Below are 20845 nucleotides of genomic sequence, written 5' to 3'. Positions count from 1 at the left end.
CGTCTAGCAATGCTCCTTGACGACCCGATAGTATGAAGTAATAATATTTTTACTAAGAACCCAAGATAAACAAAAAATACAACTCCTTCCATCTTTTCAGCTCTTGGCTAACGTTTAGAGTACGGTTTAATTGTCAAACTCTAACTTGTTACCATTATTATAATGAATTATGAATGACTTAAGAAACTCATTTCTTAATTCATTCAAACCCCTTGGCCAAGGCATTGTTTATTCCATTCATTATAATCGTAGAGCTCAAACTCATTACCATAGTTGATGGATTCCATTTTGACTAATCATTAATTCTACAAGTATTTAAATCATACCCAATGTCCATTCAACTAACACCGTAGGGTGTTAGGTGTCTGGAATCAAAGTATAACAAATACATTGTCAATTACTATGATAGTCGCAGGTCAAAGGAAAATTCTAATATTATGTTCATCATAAGAATATCCTATTGACAAATATACGGTAACTATAACCATTAGGAATTCTTAGAGTGAGTCAGTTCAATGGTTATATCTCTATATATACCATTTATATATATAATTTAATAAATGAGATCTATTAATCTTCATCCAATGAAGACTATTTTATATATATATATATATATATATATATATATATATATATATATATATATATATATATATATATATATATATATATATATTAATCTATCCGAATCACTAATGTCCCATTTTTAGTGATTCTACGATTAAGAACAATTTAAATTAAAAGTACTCAAAAAAACGTATATCTCATTATTACGATTCCTATCGTAATTATTCGTTTCTAATTTTAATTAAGGACACTATCATAAATTATAAAAGTTTATTCTTATAAAAAGAAATAATAATAATAATAATTCATAATAGTATTTTGTTGGACATACACACTTATCTCCAACAATCTCCCACTTGCACTAGAGCCAATGACAGATTGGATCTAGGGCATACATGTATTTCCAACAAAATCTCCCACTTGCACTAGAGCCAATCAGTCATATATTTCAATCCCAATTCCCACATGTGCTTATCAAACTCTTTTGATCCAAGTGCCTTAGTGAATGGGTTTGCTGCATTATCCTTCCCAGCAACCTTCTGAATTTCAACGTCTCCACGTTCAACGATCTCTCTTATCAAATGATACCTTCTCAAGATATGCTTAGATTTTTGATGTGATCTTGGCTCTTTTGCTTGTGCAATGGCTCCATTATTGTCACACAGTAATGGAAGTGGTTCTTTAATTGAAGGCACCACATCAAGCTCGTTTATGAACTTCTTCATCCACACAGCTTCTTTAGCAGCCTCACTTGCTGCTATGTACTCAGCTTCAGTTGTTGAATCAGCTACAGTAGCTTGTTTGGAACTTTTCCAACTCACTGCACCACCGTTTAAGGTGAAAACATAACCTGAAGTAGATTTGCTATCATCTTTGTCTGAGGTAAAACTTGCGTCAGTGAACCCTTTTGGTATAAGTTCAGAATCTCCATAGATGAGGAATTGGTCTTTGGTTCTTCTTAAATATTTAAGAATGGATTTAACCACCTTCCAATGTTCCTCACCTGGATTTGCCTGATATCGACTGGCTACTCCTAGCGCATATGCGACATCAGGACGTGTACATGTCATGGTATACATGATAGCTCCCACTGCACTAGCATATGGTATTCTACTCATGCGTACTCTCTCTTCAGAAGTTTTAGGACAATCCTTTCTACTGAGAGTAATTCCAGTGCCTATTGGTAAATAGCCTTTTTATGTTATGCTTTTATTAAGACTTGTTATGTTATTTAATTTTGTGTTGTTGAGACTTGTTTTTATGCTGAAAAATTATTATTTTATCAAGACTTGTTGTATTTGTTGGATTGCTTGATAGATTGCTTTATAATGTTTATGGAATTTATGTTTTATTATTATATTGAATTGTTGGATAGGTTATTTTATAATGTTTATGGAATTATTAGTACTTTAGTAGTGTGCATTTATACTATATCAAGGAACATTAACTTTATAAACTAAGTTATTATTTTTTATTTTAAAAATCGCAAATTCAAATCAATCTAAACTGTTTATAATAAGATCATATCGGATCATATTTCCAAAAAAAGTTCATCTAATCCAAACTGCACTGCACCTAAAATAAGTGTTTGGATCGAATAACTTTTTCTTTAAAATTGAATTAAACCGCACCGTGAACACCCCCTAATCCTACCACCACCACCACCACCGTCATTTATCACCATTCACAATAATGACTCTTAATCCAATTGTATGAGTATAAGCCATCAACTCTCTTCAGTTCCAATAATATCCGGACATATCAAATAGACTCTTGTTTTTGTTTTTCTAAACACCATTAGATTCCCATCATTGTTGATTTGATGGTAAAAGGAGGAGCAACATCTCGATCATTGCATTTAAAGACTCAATTGAGAGTTGGAATAAGACACTGGCTAAAAGTCAAAAAGAAAAAAAAATGATATACAAGTTGCAACATACCAAGACCCCTGGCGCTTTCCATCTTAGTTAGATTCACCAAATCCATAATTGAGTTAATTCGGTATCATACATAACAGTGGAGTAATTGACATCATTTTATACATATATATAACAGGGTATAAAGAAAGAGAAAACTAACATGAAATTACTCTAGACAAGCCAATAGTCTCGGGGTAGAAATAAAATTAAACTAGATAGTAGATAGGGTCATTAGGGTGCTTTATGTGTAGAATATCGGTGCTCTTCTCATTGGCTGATACTTTAATGTGGTGACATGTTTCTGCTACAAATCTTCGCTTCTCTACGCTCTGCAAAAAGAGGGAATGGATCCTCTCAATTTTTTTTACAATTGAAGGAGTAAAGTGTGATCTCCTACCATTGATTTTATAAGTGGGACCAAGAATAAATATGGGAGAGAGCAATGAAGGATTAAAGATCACACTTTATACTCTTAATTTTTTTAACAATTGAGAGGATCCATTCCCGCAGAAAAAGGCAAAAATATGAAGCTTTAGTTAAAGAGAACACATTTCATCACACATTAATTCAAATAACAAGAAAATTATTTTCCAACATGACCCATGCACAAATTCTAGAAAGGATGATGCTAAAATATAGGCGTATGATTTTACCGATTGAGCTAGGCTTTAACTGCAATCATTTAATTGTTTCAACGAAACAAATAAGGAAGGTGCAAGTAAATTTAATCCAAACTATTTATTTAGATATGATGGCTAATTTATATTCTCTTATTTCTCATATAAAGATAGTTTGCTATACTCACTTTATAAAGAGTAGGCAAGGAATTGTACATAAAATGAAGTTTTGGCATGTAAAAATAAATATATGAACCAAGAAGAAATGGAATATTCAACCTTAACTTCTATTTAAAAATAGCATCTACTCAATTAGAGTTATCACTTATCAATACCAAATTACATCGGGTGTAATGTTAATTGAATATAGCCATTATTCCATTCCGAAATGAGATATGAACTACATTTACATTGAGATCAAATGATGGATGGATGGTACATTGCCCGGAGTACAATTACAACTATATTAAAGAAACATTTCTATGAAATTCTTATAAATCTAAATTGAGTTCATTAAAACTTTTAAGGTCATCAAGATATAACAATGGTTGATGGGCAAATAAGCCAACACCAACGTGTGAATTCAAATTTGCTTAAGGTTTCTCAAGTGGCTTTTCTCTTCTGCAGTCGTTGTAGCTTCTGCCACTTCAGGTAGATCTGGTATGACAATCCAGTGAATACCATACAAATACAACCCCATTGTTTTGTTGAAAGCGGATTTCCACTCAACAGAGAAGATACCACAATGCTAACGAATTTGCGAGTGGTAGTAATGGTGGTGTTGGCCAAAGAGCCAAATCGGCTTATTGTCAAAAAAGATGAAGTTTTGGCCCACAGCACCACAATAGTAGAAGAGAAGAATATCCCATGTTGCCTCTGGATGCTGTTTGCAAAAGCGAACAGCTTCAAATCCACTTCCACTGGGCCAGCCAAACATGTAAATCATATTGTATATGGTTCCCCATAAATTCATTCCCAACATAATATTCCAAGCACTTGTTTTAGGGTACCTGAGTAACAAAAACCAGTAATTGCATTAAATTAATAACACTTGCTATAGTCTTAAATATGAATCACCTCCCATTCTAAAATCTAAACATTGCTGAGAAGTCAACATTCAAACACCCGAAAAATATAACTAAAAATTTTTACATTTAGTGTCATTATGCTCATCATAATTTTACTTATACACATCATTATCTTGGAAGAATGGGGAAAAGTCAAAGTCAATGAATCAAGAAGGGGGAAAAAATTATGTCAAGAAAGTACAAGAATCATAGTTTTTGATTGCGGATGGCGGCTCTTGGCGGTGAGCCAAAAATCCGCCATAAAATAATGGCGGATGGCGTTGCGGAAAATGGCGGAAATGGCGGATTACCTAAAAAATGCATATATATGTACAAAAAAACATGCAGAAAAATTGCAAATATAATAAATTATAAAATCTAATCTACATAATCATTTTTCTAGTCATAAGACATCCAATTAATGCAGCAAATATAATACAAAATTCAGCAAATAAACATAAGACATAGAACATAAAATCTAAAAACTTAAAAGAAAGACCAAAGCTATTGTCTCATCATGTCTTTAAACTAAAGAATGATGAAATAAACCATCTAAATTCTAGCTCTCATCAACTTGGTTCCCCCTTTGGAGCTGCAAGTTGTTTCCTTTTTCTATTTTGTTGTCTTCTCCTAGTATTTGCCATAGGATCATTCCCCCCCCCCCAAATTGCTTCGATTCTACTGGAACGGACAGCAGCTGCAGGATGAGCAGGAGCAGTGCCAACAACATGACCAGCAGAGGCAGAGGCAGCGGTATTAGAATCAGGGGCTGGTCTGGAAGTTGACATTGTGAACTAAACTGAACGGGAAAAAATTCGAGGAAGAGAGGTTTATGAGGGAAGAGGAGACGAAACTGAACGAACAACAAAGAAAAAAAAGGGAATGTATGTAACTACGAACCAGAAAGAGAGGGAACTGTGGTGATGAGCGGCGGCAACCACCAGCGACGATGGGCGGTGACGAACGGCAACGGGCTGCGGCAAAGAACCGCACCAACGGCAGGCACAGAGAAGAGAGGAGATACGGAGAGCCGTTTTTGATGTGAATAAGAGAGGAAGAGAAGTTTTTGAATAACAGAGGCTAATTAGGGTTACAGGTATCACTTAGGTTTCCTAAATTACCCCGATTTTTTTTCAAAAAATCCGAAAAATCCCGCCATTTCCGCCATTTCAATGGCATTCCGCCATGGCGCCACCGCAATTGCGGCCGCCTTTTCACCCGCCGTGAAAACCACGTTGCGGTGGCCTCTGTATGGCGGCGAGGCCAAATTCCACCACGCCATACCGCCATGGCGCCGCCATAACCGATATTTTAAAACACTGACAAGAATCCAAAAGTTTTGCAGTTTACAAGCAATCAGACAGATCGAGGGACAAGGTTTGCTTATTTTACCTTGCTTTTAAGGAATCCTGAGTTGCATTTGTAAATCCATCAAATGTAAGGTTCAGGAAACATAGTCCATATCCAAGGGGAGCATTTGGATGTGCTAACTTGCTCATAGTCTTTGAGCTAGTCTGCCAATAAGCATAAGCAAAGATGAGAAATTCGAAAGCTAAGCTGCATTCTCAATCCACATGAATTTTTTATAGGCAACATGGGAAAGTGTATCCCTATAGTAATATTTTCTGTATTATTCTGATAAGTTCCTAACCTTTAAAAGTGCAAATGTTGATACCCCTCCATCAACAAGGAATGTACAGACGTATTCTGGAAAAGTGTATCTTATACCATACACTATAGTACCCATCAACATAACTGTATCATGGTAAAGTGAGTACTTGTTATGAAATATAAAATAACTACTAAAATGTAAATAACTAGAGGATGGCAGAACGCTTTTTTATAAAAAATGACCATAGGCTTCAGGCTTCTCCATTTTTACATACTTAGAGGTGGTAAGCAGTAAGGAAACAATATTTTTTTTTTTTCAAACTTCACCAAATAGATATCTTTAAACCCCTATAAGTATATGAAAGGATGTGAAACACAAATAGAAATGATCAAACACAATGCATTACTACTCATAAATGCAAGGTTACTATGAGATGGGTAATAACATGGTGTTCCACCTAATGTGATACTATTTGAACCCAAATAGACATAAAAAGGCTATACCACTTTGAATTGATTTGAATTATCCTAAATAAATTCAGTTTTTCTGGAGCATGAAATAGTGACAGTGATATACATATACTGACCTGGAATCATTTTTGAGGATTTTGCCAGTACCTGCAAGCAGACAACAAAGCAAATACACCACCACCATTAAAAACCAGTATACTGAAGACAAAGAAATATATCACATCCATGCAATGGAGGTAGGTCCAAAATCTCTAAAAAGGCCTCTTTCCAAAAAAACAATTTGAAGAGCTCATACAATGAAGAAAAGTAACATGCCTGAGCCGGGTAACTAATATACTTGAGTGCTTCAATTCCCATCGCTGGACCAATAGTGTTGGTAATTCCACAACTCCAGTAAGACCACCAAGGTGCACCACCACTACTCCCACTTGACCATATCTTAATCACTGTATTATTATTATTTTGCAATATCAAAATAACATAAGCAACCACACTAAAACACGCATAAGCACAAAGCAGAACAAACAAAATTTCTTTCGTTCTACACTGTAACTTGCAGAAATGAAAGAACCAAACAAAGAAGTAAAACAGGGGCTCACTTATGTAAGACCATATCAAACAAACCACATTCTGCGCCAAGTTCAGAAATGCAAGGTGCTCAAACCTCTCGCCATTTGGACTGAACTGCTTTGTGGATCTGACTCATTTTAAAAGAGAAAAACGAATTCAAAAACGAAAATTTAAAAATTTGTAACTGAAATGATCGAATCAGCGTGTCTTACAGAGTTTCCTGAAGAACGCCTTGGTAGATGTAGGCAGACCAGATGCCGGCGACACAGAAGGCCAAAACCAGGACGCGGCGGAGACCAGATCTGTGAGCCTCCATGAATGAAACGACGGCGTTTTGAGGTTTATGTACTTTAATTTGATGATGAATGAATGCCACGATATGTGTGCTTCGGGAGAAAGATGGGAATATAGGAGGGTGGGATCGGTGCGCGCCAACTTACGTCGAAATTCCACGTGGACGTTTCTTATTGGTTTCATATACACCGTGACTCTGCTCATTCGCTGATGCTATAAAGTGGTGACATGTTTCTTCTACAAATCTTCACTTTCATAGAGCTGGACCTTTATAAAATTTTAGATTATTAATATTTTTTCTTTTTAAATTTAGCTATTTAATTTTTTACACTAAAATATTAATCTTTTAATATTTTTATGAAAAATAATAATATCATTAATTCTTGATAATATCATTACTGTATTATATATTTGTATAAATTTATAAAAAATAAATAATATTATTAGAATAAGAGTGTTATTATTTATTTATTTATATATTATTATTTATCTTATAATTAATACAATTGTATTTTTTAAAAAATAATTTAATTAACTAAATCTTTTGAAATTAATTTAGAGATAATGTAATATTTTAGAAACAAATTTAACTGTTAACTTTTATTTTTGTGCTAACCAAGAGGTGCATTAAAATTAATTACTTTAGGTGTATATCAAAATTAATTATTAAAATAAAATATATATGTAATATAAAATACATTAGACTTACAGCTGATTTTAGCGTGTAAATAATATTTTTAATTAAAAATGTGCTTTTAACTTAATGGTATGTGTTAAGAGTTTGTTTAGGTAAGTTTTCAAAAAAAATATTTTTTTGAGTTTTTTTTTTTTTGAAAAATAAAAATAATTTTATGTTTGGTTATCTTATGCAAAAAAAATTTTTATTTATTAATTATGATTAAATATAATAATCTAAAAGTATTTTTTTGTTTATTTATTATGTAAAAATATTTTTTAAAAAAATTAAAAAAAATAAATTATAACTTCTCAAAAAAATTATTTTTTAATATTTTTATTTTTATTATTATAAATTTATTAAATATATTAAAAATAAAAAAATTTATTAAAAAAATTTTTACCAATTTATTAGTGCTCAAACAAATACTAAATGTGTGTTTGGATTAGAGTTTGCAAACGAGAATTTGTATAAATTTGATTTTATAAACTTTGATTTTGATAAAAAGTGAGTTATGTTTAGTAATTTTGTATCAAAACGGATTATAACAAAATGAATATTATTTGAATTACATCATTCAAAATTACGTTTAGACAAAAAATACTAAAAAAAAAAAGACATAAATTTATATCATTCAAAACTATATTATTTTAACACTATTTGACTATAATTTCTTTTAAAAATAATTTAAATTTATGTGTTAAAATTTAGTACTCTTTTTGTATTTAATTATTTCTAATGAAATTTATATTATAAAAATTAACAATAATAAATAAAATATATACTAATTTAAAAATATATAATAAAAAATATACAAAGTCAAATAAAAAAATAAAGTTCTATCAAAAATACGTATTAATAAAAATGATTAAAAAAATTTATATGAACAATGAATACTAAAAAATCTATTAAAAAAATACAATAATATACCTAAGTGAACATTAAAAACATTCTAAATAAAAATTTTCATACTATTAGCAAGAAAAAAAATAAAAATTAAAACTTTAACAAAGAGTACTAATAATAATATTTAAAAAAATATTTAAGAACTCTTATGATTATTTTTTTGGTATCTTTTATTGTAAATAAGATTAAATGACAAAATTAGTAGATTGTCAATTAATTTTTTAATTGATCAAGTGAACCCAAAAGCTAAATGCAAAAGTTACAATTGGTTGCTTTTGATAAACGGGAGTTCAAATCCAGAATTATGTTCGCGTTTAAAGAAAAAAAAGTTAACCAAACAAAAATTATAAAGTTAAAAAAAAATTAAACATACTTTTTATGCTTCCAACGTGTTTACCAAACATTAACACAACCTAAATCTTCATAACTGAAATCTATTCCCATGATAGCACCTTCATTATTTTTCTCGCACACACACCTAAACCACCACCTCTCCCTCTTTTCCTGAGCCTTCTCATCTTCCCTCTTCTTCCAACTTTTTTTTAAAATTCTGAATCTGATGTTAATTATTTAATTGTATTTTATGGTGATTATTTAATTGTATTTTATGGTGGTGGCATGACATACTGAAATGCGGTTTTCCTCCTCATCAAACATGGAAAGAGCTCAAGCGACTTTAAACTAAGAATATGCATATTAAAATATTGAATAGGGTTTAAGTTCAATTTGAATAAATAATTTAATTAATTTTTTTTAAAAATAACTTAAACAATAAATTTTTATATTAAAAGTAGCTTATAAATAAATTATTTTGTATTTAATTTTTTAATTCTAAAAGTGTTTATTTAAAAACATATAAACATAGAATAGAACACCAGTATCTCACATAGTTCATATAAACAATAACATGAGCAGAATTCTTTAAAAAACACAATAACAGTAAGGATAATTACAACAGGTTACTATTATGTATTGAAAATAAGTCAAAAAATTGAGTCCAAATACAGAACAGAGAAATAGAGCATTTCAATTCAGCAGGTTACTCATGAAAATTACCTGAAGTCCTGAACACGGTGAAGAGATTAGGGCCTAAGGGTGAGAGATTGGGGGTTTTCCACCAGAGAATCCAAGCAGCTGCTGCTAGTGTTGCTTTGGTTCTTGAGCATCAAGGTTTTCCACCAGAGCTCGCCGCCTTCGATTTTATCCAGATCCAGATCCAAGATTCAACGCCATAACAGCCTGCTCAAGGATCTGAACATCGTCGTCAACGTTGACGAGAAAACCGACCAGCACAGGCAGGAACGGCGGGGTGAACGGCAGAATAGGTGAGAGTCTGAGAGATTGGGGGTCAGGGGGTGAACGGCAGGGTGAACGGTTTCAAAAATTGGGGGTGAATGGGTGAGATTGGGGTCTGGAGATTTGGGTTTCACTTTGTTTCAGGCTTTCACATTTCAGCGCCGTGAAGGAAGGAACAAGGAAGGGAACAGGGAAGGTGGCTGCAACACAAAGTAACTAACGTGCAAAACATTATTATCACTATTGCTTAATGGCTTTGGCTGCTTTTAAAGTGCATTTATTGAGTCCGTTACTATTTTGTTATCCACCGCCAATATTACTTTTTAGAAAAAATGACGGTTGATTAAAATTTAATTGATTACTATTAAAATTAAAAGATAAACTATTATTTTTATTGACAAATATATATATTCAGAATGTAGGTACATTTATTTACGAAAAAATAAAAATAACTTTGTACAAAAAAGGATTTCAGTTAACAAAAATATTTTATGTCTAAAAAATTATTCAAAATTTTTAGTTTATTTTTCCTAAATTTATTCTATCCTTAATTTTCAACACTTCTCTCTACTATAACACTCAAATCATTTTTCATAGAACTCTCATCTTAGAGAATTGGAAAAAAAAATGATATAGATAACTCCAAAACAAATGATAAAAGTGACATAAATAAATCAGAGGAAAAAGCAAGAAGAACCTAAAAATTTAGGGCTAAACTCAATTTATAATATAATGATAAAAAAATGTGTGGTAGATTTTTTATATAAAGAAGGACTAAAATAAAAATCAAAATAGATGATTGTGTTTAATCTAAAAAAAAAACCCAAAGAAGGCAAAGAGCAACGAAAAAAAAAAATTACGAGGTATAATTAGGGGGTTGGCAATATGTACTCTATCCGCGGGTACCCAATTTGACTCCACCCGCTTGGGTAGGGTTGCCAACCCAATCCGCAGCGGGTAGGGTAGGATTCTCGTGCGGGTCGGGTAGGGTGTGGGTTGAGTATCAACCCTACCCGACCAACCCGCACTTTATATATGTATATGTTATATACTTATATAAAAATATATTTTAAGTAGATGTTGAACCAAAGACCTCTCACTAAATGCAAAAAATCCATAACTACTAAAAAGAATTATTAATTGATAATTTAATTTTTTTTACATAAAAGTCAATTTTATTTTAAATTATCATCAAATTATATATTTTTGGTGTAATGCACGAAGTTTAAATGTGTATAAATTTTTGGAAAATGCTATTTATACACCAAAATCAGTCACTAAAATCAGCTACCAATGTATTTGTGTATAAATAAATGTGTGATTTAATTTATTTTCAATGTGTATTTATATTCTAACATATATTTTATATTAGTGGCTGACTTTGGTGGCTGATTTTAATATACACGTAGCATAACTCTTATTTTTTATACTTGTGTTTATAGGTAAAGGCCAATGAAAGAGAAAGAAGAAGTGGTTCCACCTTCTTTTTTTTGCCCCCTTTTTTCATTTTTTTTTCATCCACAAACCATAATAGCTTTTATATTATTTTACAAAGGTGGAGCGTTTGGTTTTAGCATGCAAGCAAGAGAGCCACCTCAATAGAAAAACACCTTTGAGAGACAAATCAAAGACATAAAGAAACAGGAAGAACAGTGTAACAGAGAATTTAAGAAGAAGGGTCACATTGTAACCTGGACTCAAGAGGTAAAAACTTATTCTCTCTATTGCATTTTTTTTTTGTTTAATAATAGTTCTTTGTCTGCTTATGAATCCATTTGCATTTGAATATTGTCTTATGCTTGGTTATGCGAGTTTCAGGAAGATGATATACTGAGAGAGCATATTGGTATCCATGGAACTGAAAAGTACTAATTCTTCCTCTCCTGGGTTACCATTGTTTTTGCTTCTTTCCTTCCTTGAAGTAACATTAAAATGGGTTCTTGTTATATGCAGTTGGGCAATTATTGCTTCTAAATTCAAGGACAAAACGACAAGACAGTGCAGAAGAAGGTGGAGATTTTGAAATGCTTATTGTGTATTTTGAATTTCCTTGATCTTCTGCTTTGTTGTTGTTGTTATTATTATTATTGTTGTTACCAATCTGATTCTTAAGTAACTAATAAAATATCAGATGGTACACTTACTTGAATTCTGATTTCAAGAAAGGTGGATGGTCACCAGAGGAAGACATGCTCTTATGTGAGGTATATCCATGCTTCCTCTCTCCAAAAGTTAGATTTTCCACTGGAGTTTAACAAGCTTACTTTATTGTATAAGATTAGGAATCTACACAACTTTAAGAACTTGGATTTCAATGAAAAAGTCTACAGAACAAGCTTGATTTGCTACTCTAGCCTATCCATATTTCAGTAAATCTGTTTTGTGGCTTTAATTTCCTGCAATTTTCTTTGCAGGCTCAAAAATTATATGGCAACAGATGGACAGAAATAGCGAAAGTGGTTTCAGGAAGGTAACAAAAGTCATTCTCCTCTTCATGCACATTCAGAATGGAAATTGTGTGAACATTCAAATCTTATTGATCATGCTTTGTATGCAGAACGGATAATGTTGTGAAAAATCGCTTCTCTACGCTCTGCAGGAAGAAGCAAAAATATGAAGCTTTAGCTAAAGAGAACAGCATTTCATTACAAATCAATTCAAATAACAAGAAAATTGTTTTCCAACATGCTTATAATACAGATGCAACATCAGAATCTGCTATATCTATCAAGAAAATGAGGTAAAGTACGGTTTATGAATCCCAATACACAAATTTACAAAGAATGATGCTAAAATATTCTCCTATTGTAATGCAGGAGGGCTCATATCACAGATGATGGAGGGAAGATCAAGTTTGGAGATAGATCACATTTGCGAAATGGAACTTCGATAAATCAGCATCCAAGGACACCATTCGCAGTATTAGCTCAAAACTCACAAAACATAAACAATTTGCTAGACGAGCTTCAAATTTGCAATGCCAAGTTTAGTAGTTCTGGTAACTATCTCCAAATTGAATTTTATTAGTTACATACATAACATGATTCTCAAGTTTTGAAACCTAAAGCATAAAACAAGTTGCAGTTAAGATGTTCAGCAAATGTAACTTTGGCCATCCTCCTATTCTAATATTAAACTGGTTTATTATGCCTTTGCAGCTCAAAATAATAAAACTCAAGGAACATTCCTAAAAAGGGATGACCCAAAAATAGATGCATTAATGCAACAAGCAGAGTTGCTGAGCTCACTAGCTCAAAATATTGATACAGAGGACATGGACCAAAGTCTTGAAAACACGTGGAAGGTGAACCTCCATAATCTCTTGGCCTGTATTGTTTTGATTTTGAGCATTGAGCACGTTATGTTTTTGTCATAATTGAAATATGTAGTTGGTTTCATGAGCACAGCCTCTATAGAGACAACATATTTCTAGTCTCTAATAAAAGTTCAGCATCAACAGAACCAAAGCAGAATCATAGAAGTCACATTTGTAGCATCAAAATGTAACTGTAAAGTACTAGGCATTTCTCTAGTCATGAAGATGGCAAGAGACATGAATCATTAAAGGAAGTTGACCTTGCCTTTAAGAAGTCTGAAGTAACTGTCATTCTTGAGCAGATATGAGAAATGCTATTACTTTGTAGAGTTCAACTGACACTACTTTGGATTGGTGCTAGGTTCTTCAAGAGTTTTTGAACCGAACCAAAGAAGCAAACAACCCGAAATGCAAGATTCAAGGTTTAAAGCTTGCTGATCTTAAAAAATATGGTTGAAGACTTGAGTAGTGACGAGGGAGGCCAGCCATGTTGGAGGTACTTTAAAGACTTTAAAAATATAATTTCTTGTATGCTTAACAAGAAGACTAATATTTTTTTAATATGATTCAGGCAAATGGATCTGTATGAAGACTCTCCAGCCAGTTCTGAATACAGTACAGGATCAACTATCCTCCCTCTCTCAGCTGGTGACATTATAGAACACTCTTCACACCGGGATATAGAAACTGAAATGAAAACCACACAAATTGAAGATAAGAAAGAAGTAGATGGATGTGAGAGAGGTGTTCTAGTTACTGCAACCCTGGATCAAGGTAACATAATTCATTATTAAGAATGAAAATTCTATCATTTTTCTAAAGTATATTACTTTTTCTCCTTCATGTATTAATACCCTTATCATTTTAATGAACCAAAATGCTAATAAGATATACATATTTCCATAGTAGATATGCTGCCGAATTCGGAAGAACAAATAAACAATGATAGCGCTGTTTCTGCCTCATCAAGAGTGGAGTTTGGTTCCCCTGTTCAAGTAACTCCGATATTCAGATCTTTGGCTGCAGGGATTCCCAGCCCACAATTTTCGGAAAGTGTAAGTTACCCAAACACCTTGGGATTAAACAATTTTAAGACCAACAGAAATACTATCACAGTAATAGTAACAACTAACAAGTATTAATATATTGTTAATAACATTATATATTAGGAAACCCAACTGAACCAATGTTCCTACAATATCAATAATCAATATGAATCAGAAGAAGGACTTCGAGAAAGCTATTAAATTATCCATTCCAGCAGTAACATGATAATGCAGTGCAATTTAGGTGTGGTGTTGGATCAGTGGAATCAAATCATGTTTTAACTGCAGTAAGCAGATTATAGATCCAAAGTTATCAATAAAGAATAAATTGCTACTTTCTAGTTTCTAGGTCCGTTCTGATGCAGATGAAGACAACATCCAAAACATAGGTCAACTACATAGCCATGAAGCATATTTTGTTATCTCCTCCTAATTAGTTTCATCTGTATACTTGCTATGAGCAATTAGCCAATTAGTCGTTACCCTTTTTCTTGTCATGCATTCCAATTTATCAAAGTTTGAAGCTAGACTAACCATTTGTTCTTGAACTTCTTTCAGGAAAGGAACTTCTTAAGGAAAACACTAGGAGTGGAGTCTCCATCTCTCAACCCAAGTGCTCAACCATCACAACTGCCACCCTGCAAAAGAGCCCTACTAGACAGTTTACAATCCTAGATCCCAATATCCATAGGTTATTTTCCCCTTTCTGAATCCTTGACATCCTTCTTTGCCTAGTTTGAGAAACATTTCAATTTTATCCTGCCCTAAAACTTTGAAAGGCATACCCTTGGCAAGAATCTAATGGTATGTTCTTGCCATCTTCAACATATCTAACAACATCCTTCCCTTCACTCAAGGGTTACCTCCTAGATAATGGCACCAAAAATCAGTGTGCTTTTAGAGTGTGATTCTTTGGTTTGTCTTCTTTTCACATTATTCTGGGTTTGTTTTTCTCCAATCCAGCATTTTGCCTTTTTTTATGTACAGAGCCTGGTGTGTTATCATTAGTCATCTTGCGCATATGTATACATTGGCATATCGCCTTTCCTACTACATATAATGAACAAAAACAAAGAGAAAAGTTGCAAAGGGAAAAGAAGTGTGTAATAAAGGATTTTCATTAATTAGTTGGAACCTAGATTCTTATTTGTTTGTTTTTGGTGTGCATAGATTATAGAATAAATTATCTTCCCCTTTTTTTTTGTTTCTGATGTACTGAAACTTAAGTATAATTGAGTGGTATTTTGGTTTTGGTGTGCTCAATGTTGTATCTATTTCTTACACAACCAAATCTAGAGAATTCTTCAAAAAAGTAATCCCAATTAGGCATAAACAAATTCTCTCACTCTCTGAACATGAAAGCAGACATGTACATTGTCCTTTCATACAGAAGAAGAAAAAAGGGTTCTAGACAAAATTATGTACTTACATAAGATAGAGGGACCCTGTGTTGTGTTGTGGCAGATTCATGCTGCATGCAGATTGCAGAGCTTTCCTTCATGGAGTGCTTGATGAGTTAATTAGTTCCATGGCTGTTGATGGTGGTTGTGAAGTGGAATCCAGAAGGCATTACATAACATAATAAAATGATGAATATGAAAAAGGCATTAGCTCATAAAGAAGGAGGGAACAATCTACAAAATAAAGCGCCTTCCTTTACTCTTAACTTTCTTCATTAAAGGCAAACTGCACCTATGACTCTTTTGATTACACAGTCAACACTTTTAGTGAGTTTTTTGAAAATCTGTAGTGCTCTTCATATAATTCCATGCAAGTATGCAATTTCAAGGGTGAGAAATTTAGATAAGATTTTTAACTTCTAGTATAAAATAAGTGCTTTTTCAATCAATCCTGCAGCACTCTCTATCCAACAAAAGTGTCTTTTTAGCAACATATTTGTCATTTGAGAATTCTAAAGTGATGCTACTAGCTAATTCTATCTAATTGTTCCCTTCACTAAGTATTTTCATTGACTTGTAATTACTATTATTTACAATTTTCAATAGATTTTTTTTTTGGTGTCATAGATTCAAAGTCTAGATTTAAGTTACAGTTACACAATCATATGTTATCATAGAACTTTATGAGACCCTTATCTTAGGGGACTGTGTTTTAGTTTAACTGTTGTAAAAGAATTAAAGAAATGATCTTTTATATATTTAATTTAATACCACAAATAAGTAATAACACAAATAAATATTTTTTTTTTGAGTTTGTATTTCCATAAAAGATTTTAGTGTATTTAAAGGTGAATATGTATATAACAGCATAACGCATCCCAACTGTAACAATCATAGGCTTCTCCATTTTTACATACATAGAGATGGTAAACAATAAGGAAACATTTTTCCCCCAAACTTCACCGAATATATATCTTTCATGTCCTATAAGTGAAAATGTGAAATGATGTGAAACAAAAATAGAAAGCTTAAACACAGTGCATCTCATAAATGCAACTTAATATGCCATTGGTAATAACATGGTGTTCCGCCTAATCTGATTCTATTTGAACCCAAATAGACATAAAAAAAATAACTCTATACCACTTTGAATTGATTCGATATATATATATATATATATATATTTTGTGGTATTGAAACGATTTGATTTATCTTAAATAAAATTCAGCTTTCCTGGAGCATGAAATAGTGCTGGTGATATACATATACTGACCTGGAATCAGTTTTTGAAGATTTTTCCAGTACCTCCAAGCAGACAAGAAAATAAAAATAACTGCACTTAAAAACCAGTAAGACACAGAAATAAACAAATAAATCATAGCCATGCAGTGAGAGATAGGCCCAAAATCTCTAAAAAAGCTTCTTTCCAGAATGAAGAGCCCATATAATGAAAAAAGCATAGTAACAAACTTGGGATGGTTGTGTCCAAAAAATAAAAAAATTAATGGTTAGTTTATTAATCTGTTTAAGCAAGTGTTAGGGTTTGAATTTGCCTTGTGCGTGAAGCAACTCATTGACCTTAAATGGAACTTCGATCGGCAATGAATTAGTTCTTAACTTGATGGGCGAAGGATAAAGTCACCAACCAGGAAAAAAAAAACAAATAATCATAAAATTGATAACTTTAGTATCAAGCTTAGTCATCATGATTAGAAAAAAAAAAGCTTAGTCATGAATCTTAAGGCTACATAATCGAGGGAACAGTCCCGTTAAGACAACAAGTAACATACTTGAATGCTTCAATTCCCATAGCTGGACCAATAGTGTTGGTAATTCCACAACTCCAGTAAAACCACCAAGGGAATCACCACTGCTCCCACTTGACTATATCTTAATCACTGTAAACTTTTTCTTAGGTTTAACTAACATGTATTAATAGAATGTTTTAACAATTATTCTCCACATATAAGTCATTTACACATATAAGTTCATATAGGTCATTTATATTCTCGCACCCTGCACATTCTTCTTCTTCTTCTTCTTCTTCTTCTCCTGACACTTCGTCTTCTTTTTCTTTTCCTTCTTTTTCATTATTTTCTCTTTCGTTATCGTCATCACCAACACCACCAACTCCTCCTCCTCCTTCTCCTTCTTTTTTCGTTGGACTTTTTTCTCCTTTCTTCCTTTTCCTCCTTCTTCTCCATCATCTTCATCATCATGATCATCATCATTATAGCATCGTCGTCTTCTTCTTATATGTATCGTCGTTATCGTTATTGTTATCGTTATCCTAGAAATTTTGCCATATTGATGATGCTGCATGATCCAAAATTTTTGCCATAGAATTTTCTCAATGAGTAATACCCAAAATAGGTCTCCAAAGATTTGGCGGTCCGACAGATTTGTCTCTCAGAAAAATTAATTAGGTCACAGGTCCCCAAGATATTAGATATATGTCATATAGGTTCCCAAGTCAGGTCGAAGCGGTTAACACGACATTCTCTCTCCTATGTGGAGGTTGTAGGTGTGACGTGTCAGGTAAAACAACACGCGTTGTGCTCAGGACACATTAGTCCCCAGACACGTGGCTAAAACGACGTCGTTTTGGGACAACGCCAAACGACGCTATTTTGAGGGGACAGATACGTCTCCACTGTTCTCTGATTCTCAAAACTTTGACGTTTTAAAGCCAAATAGGTCTCCTAAAATTTTTGTTATAAGTAAAAAAAGTTCCTTAATAAGGGGCACCTATCTACCTATCTACAATAAGGGGGATATACAAAATTACGGAAACTATAGAGGGATCAAGCTCATGAGCCATACCATGAAGTTATGGAAAAGGGTGATAGAATGGAGGTTGAGAAAAGAGACACAAGTAACAGAAAACCAATTTTGTTTTATGCCAGGCAGATCCACCACCGAAGCAATATACCTGTTAAGAAGGATGATGGAGAGGTATCGTAGTAATTAAAAGGATCTACATATGGTGTTTATTGATTTGGAAAAATCATACAATATGGTGCCAAGGGAGGTCTTATGGAAGGTTTTAGAAAAGAAGAGAGTAAGGATCGCATATATTCGTGCAATTAAAGACATGTATGATGGGGCCACAACAAGTGGGAAAACTCAAGGTGGTGGGACAGAGGAATTTTTTATTGGTATAGGATTACACCAGGGATCTTCCTTAAACCCAAACCTTTTCACATTAGTCTTGTAAGTACTCACAGGGCACATCCAAGAGCCTGTGCCATAGTGCATACTTTTTGCCGATGATATCGTCCTTATGGGAGAGTCAAGAGAAGACCTAAATAAGAAGTTGGACTTATAGAGAAAAACTCTGGAAGTGTATGGTCTGTGCATAAGACGTAGCAAGACGGAATATATGGAATGTAAGTTCGGTCTGTGAAGGGAAAACCCTAATATAGAGGTGAAGATTCGAGAAAATATCCTACGAAAAGTTAAAAGTTTTAAGTATCTTGGGTGCATCATATAGGATAATGGAGAGATTGAACAGGATGTAAATCATAGGATCCAAGCAGGTTGGTCAAAATGGCGGAGTGCATATGGTTTTATATGTGACAAAAAAGTGCATTTAAAACTTAAAGGTAAATTCTATCGCACTGATATAAGACCGGCTATGCTTTATGGTACAGAGTGTTGGGTGGCCAAAGGGAAGCACGAACATAAGCTAAGTATGGCAGAGATGAAGATGTTGAGATGGATGAGCGGTCATACGCGATTTGATAAAATAAGGAACGAAGATATAAGGGAAAGAGTTGGAGTAGCATCCATTGTGGAAAAGATGGTAGAATCGCGTCTTAGGTGGTTTGGGGATGTGAGAAGAAGACCGACAGAGCACTCAGTTAGGAGGGTGGATGAGATGGAGGATGGACAAGGGGTGAAAGGCAGAGGAAGACCTAAAAAGACCATCCATAAGATGGTCAAACGAGATCTACATGTAAATGGTCTCGCTGTAGACATGATACATGACAGACGTCGTTTGATTCATGTAGTCGACCTCAACTAGTGGGACAAGACTTTGTTGTTGTTGTTGTTGTTGTTATTCATCTTTCCTTTCTTGTTTTACCTTCTCAAGTTTCTTCTTGTTTTACTCTTTCTTAACAAGAATAAAAACAAAAAAATCAAACAAAGAAGAAGAAGAAACACATAATGCTACAAAATTACTTGAAAGAGGATGAACTTATATTCATTCAACTAAAAGAAAGAAAGAAATAAGAAAAAAAATAAGAAGAAAAAAAATTGTAACATTAGAGGAAATATTTTTTTTGTAGTTGCAGCAAATTTTGGGGTAAAACTAAGACATTTAGGTGTATTATTTAAGAATTTTTGGTAGATTTGTACTGATAAATTCTACATAAATCAAAGATCTTCCTCTTCTTCCTCCTTATCTTCTACTGTTTCTTCTTCTTTTTTTTTTTATCATCATCACCATCTTTTTCTTTTTTTTTCTTTTTCATCTTTCCTTTTTTGTATTACCTCTCAAGTTTCTTCTTGTTTTACTCTTTCTTAACAAGAATAAAAATAAAAAATCAAACAAAGAAGAAGAAGAAACACATAATATTGCAAAATTATTTGGAAAAGAATGAACCTATATTCATTCAACTAAAAGAAAGAAAGAAATAAGGGAAAAAATGAAGAAAAAATGCAGCATTAGAGAAAATATTTTTGTGTAGTTGCAGCAAATTTCAGGATAAAACTAAGACATTTAGATGTATTATTTGAGAATTTTCGGTAGATTTGTACTGATAAATTCTGCATAATTCAAAACTCTTTCTCTTCCTCCTCATCTTTCTCATCTTCTGCTGCTTCTTCTTCTTTTTTATATCATCATCACCATCTTTTTTTTCCTTATTCATCTTTCCTTTCTTGTTTTACCTTCTCAAGTTTCTTCCTATTTTACTCTTTGTTAACAAGAATAAAAACAAAAAAAATCAAACAAAGAAGAAGAAGAAACACATAATGCTGCAAAATTACTTGGAAGATGATGAACTTACATTCATTTAACTAAAAGAAAGAAAGAAATAAGAAAAAAAGAAGAAGAAAAAAATGCATCATTAGAGAAAATATT

At 32.8% G+C, this 20845-nt stretch overlaps 2 protein-coding genes and 2 pseudogenes across 2 annotated transcripts; 2 read left to right on the top strand and 2 right to left on the bottom strand.

Annotated features, from left to right (window-relative positions):
* Positions 1 to 992: 992 nt before the first annotated feature.
* Positions 993 to 1685, bottom strand: LOC140181286 (secreted RxLR effector protein 161-like). The gene has a single exon (XM_072224821.1). It carries the CDS (start codon positions 1683 to 1685, stop codon positions 993 to 995), a length of 693 nt encoding a protein of 230 aa, XP_072080922.1.
* Positions 1686 to 3484: 1799 nt separating this feature from the next.
* LOC112773034 (UDP-galactose/UDP-glucose transporter 3-like) lies at positions 3485 to 10235 on the bottom strand (annotated as a pseudogene).
* Positions 9330 to 13876, top strand: LOC112769723 (transcription factor MYB88-like; annotated as a pseudogene).
* On the top strand, positions 13802 to 15421 carry LOC140173072 (transcription factor MYB88-like). The gene is made up of 3 exons (XM_072224725.1): positions 13802 to 14084; positions 14217 to 14365; positions 14915 to 15421. The coding sequence occupies exons 1-3, from the start codon at positions 13886 to 13888 to the stop codon at positions 15029 to 15031; spliced, it is 465 nt and encodes a 154-aa protein (XP_072080826.1). The 5' UTR covers positions 13802 to 13885; the 3' UTR covers positions 15032 to 15421.
* Positions 15422 to 20845: the final 5424 nt, after the last annotated feature.

This window comes from Arachis hypogaea, chromosome 18 (genome assembly GCF_003086295.3).
Source record: "Arachis hypogaea cultivar Tifrunner chromosome 18, arahy.Tifrunner.gnm2.J5K5, whole genome shotgun sequence".
Lineage (NCBI taxonomy): Eukaryota > Viridiplantae > Streptophyta > Magnoliopsida > Fabales > Fabaceae > Arachis > Arachis hypogaea.
The sequence above is the reverse complement of the archived record's forward strand: the minus strand, read 5'-3'. Positions and strand labels throughout refer to the sequence as shown.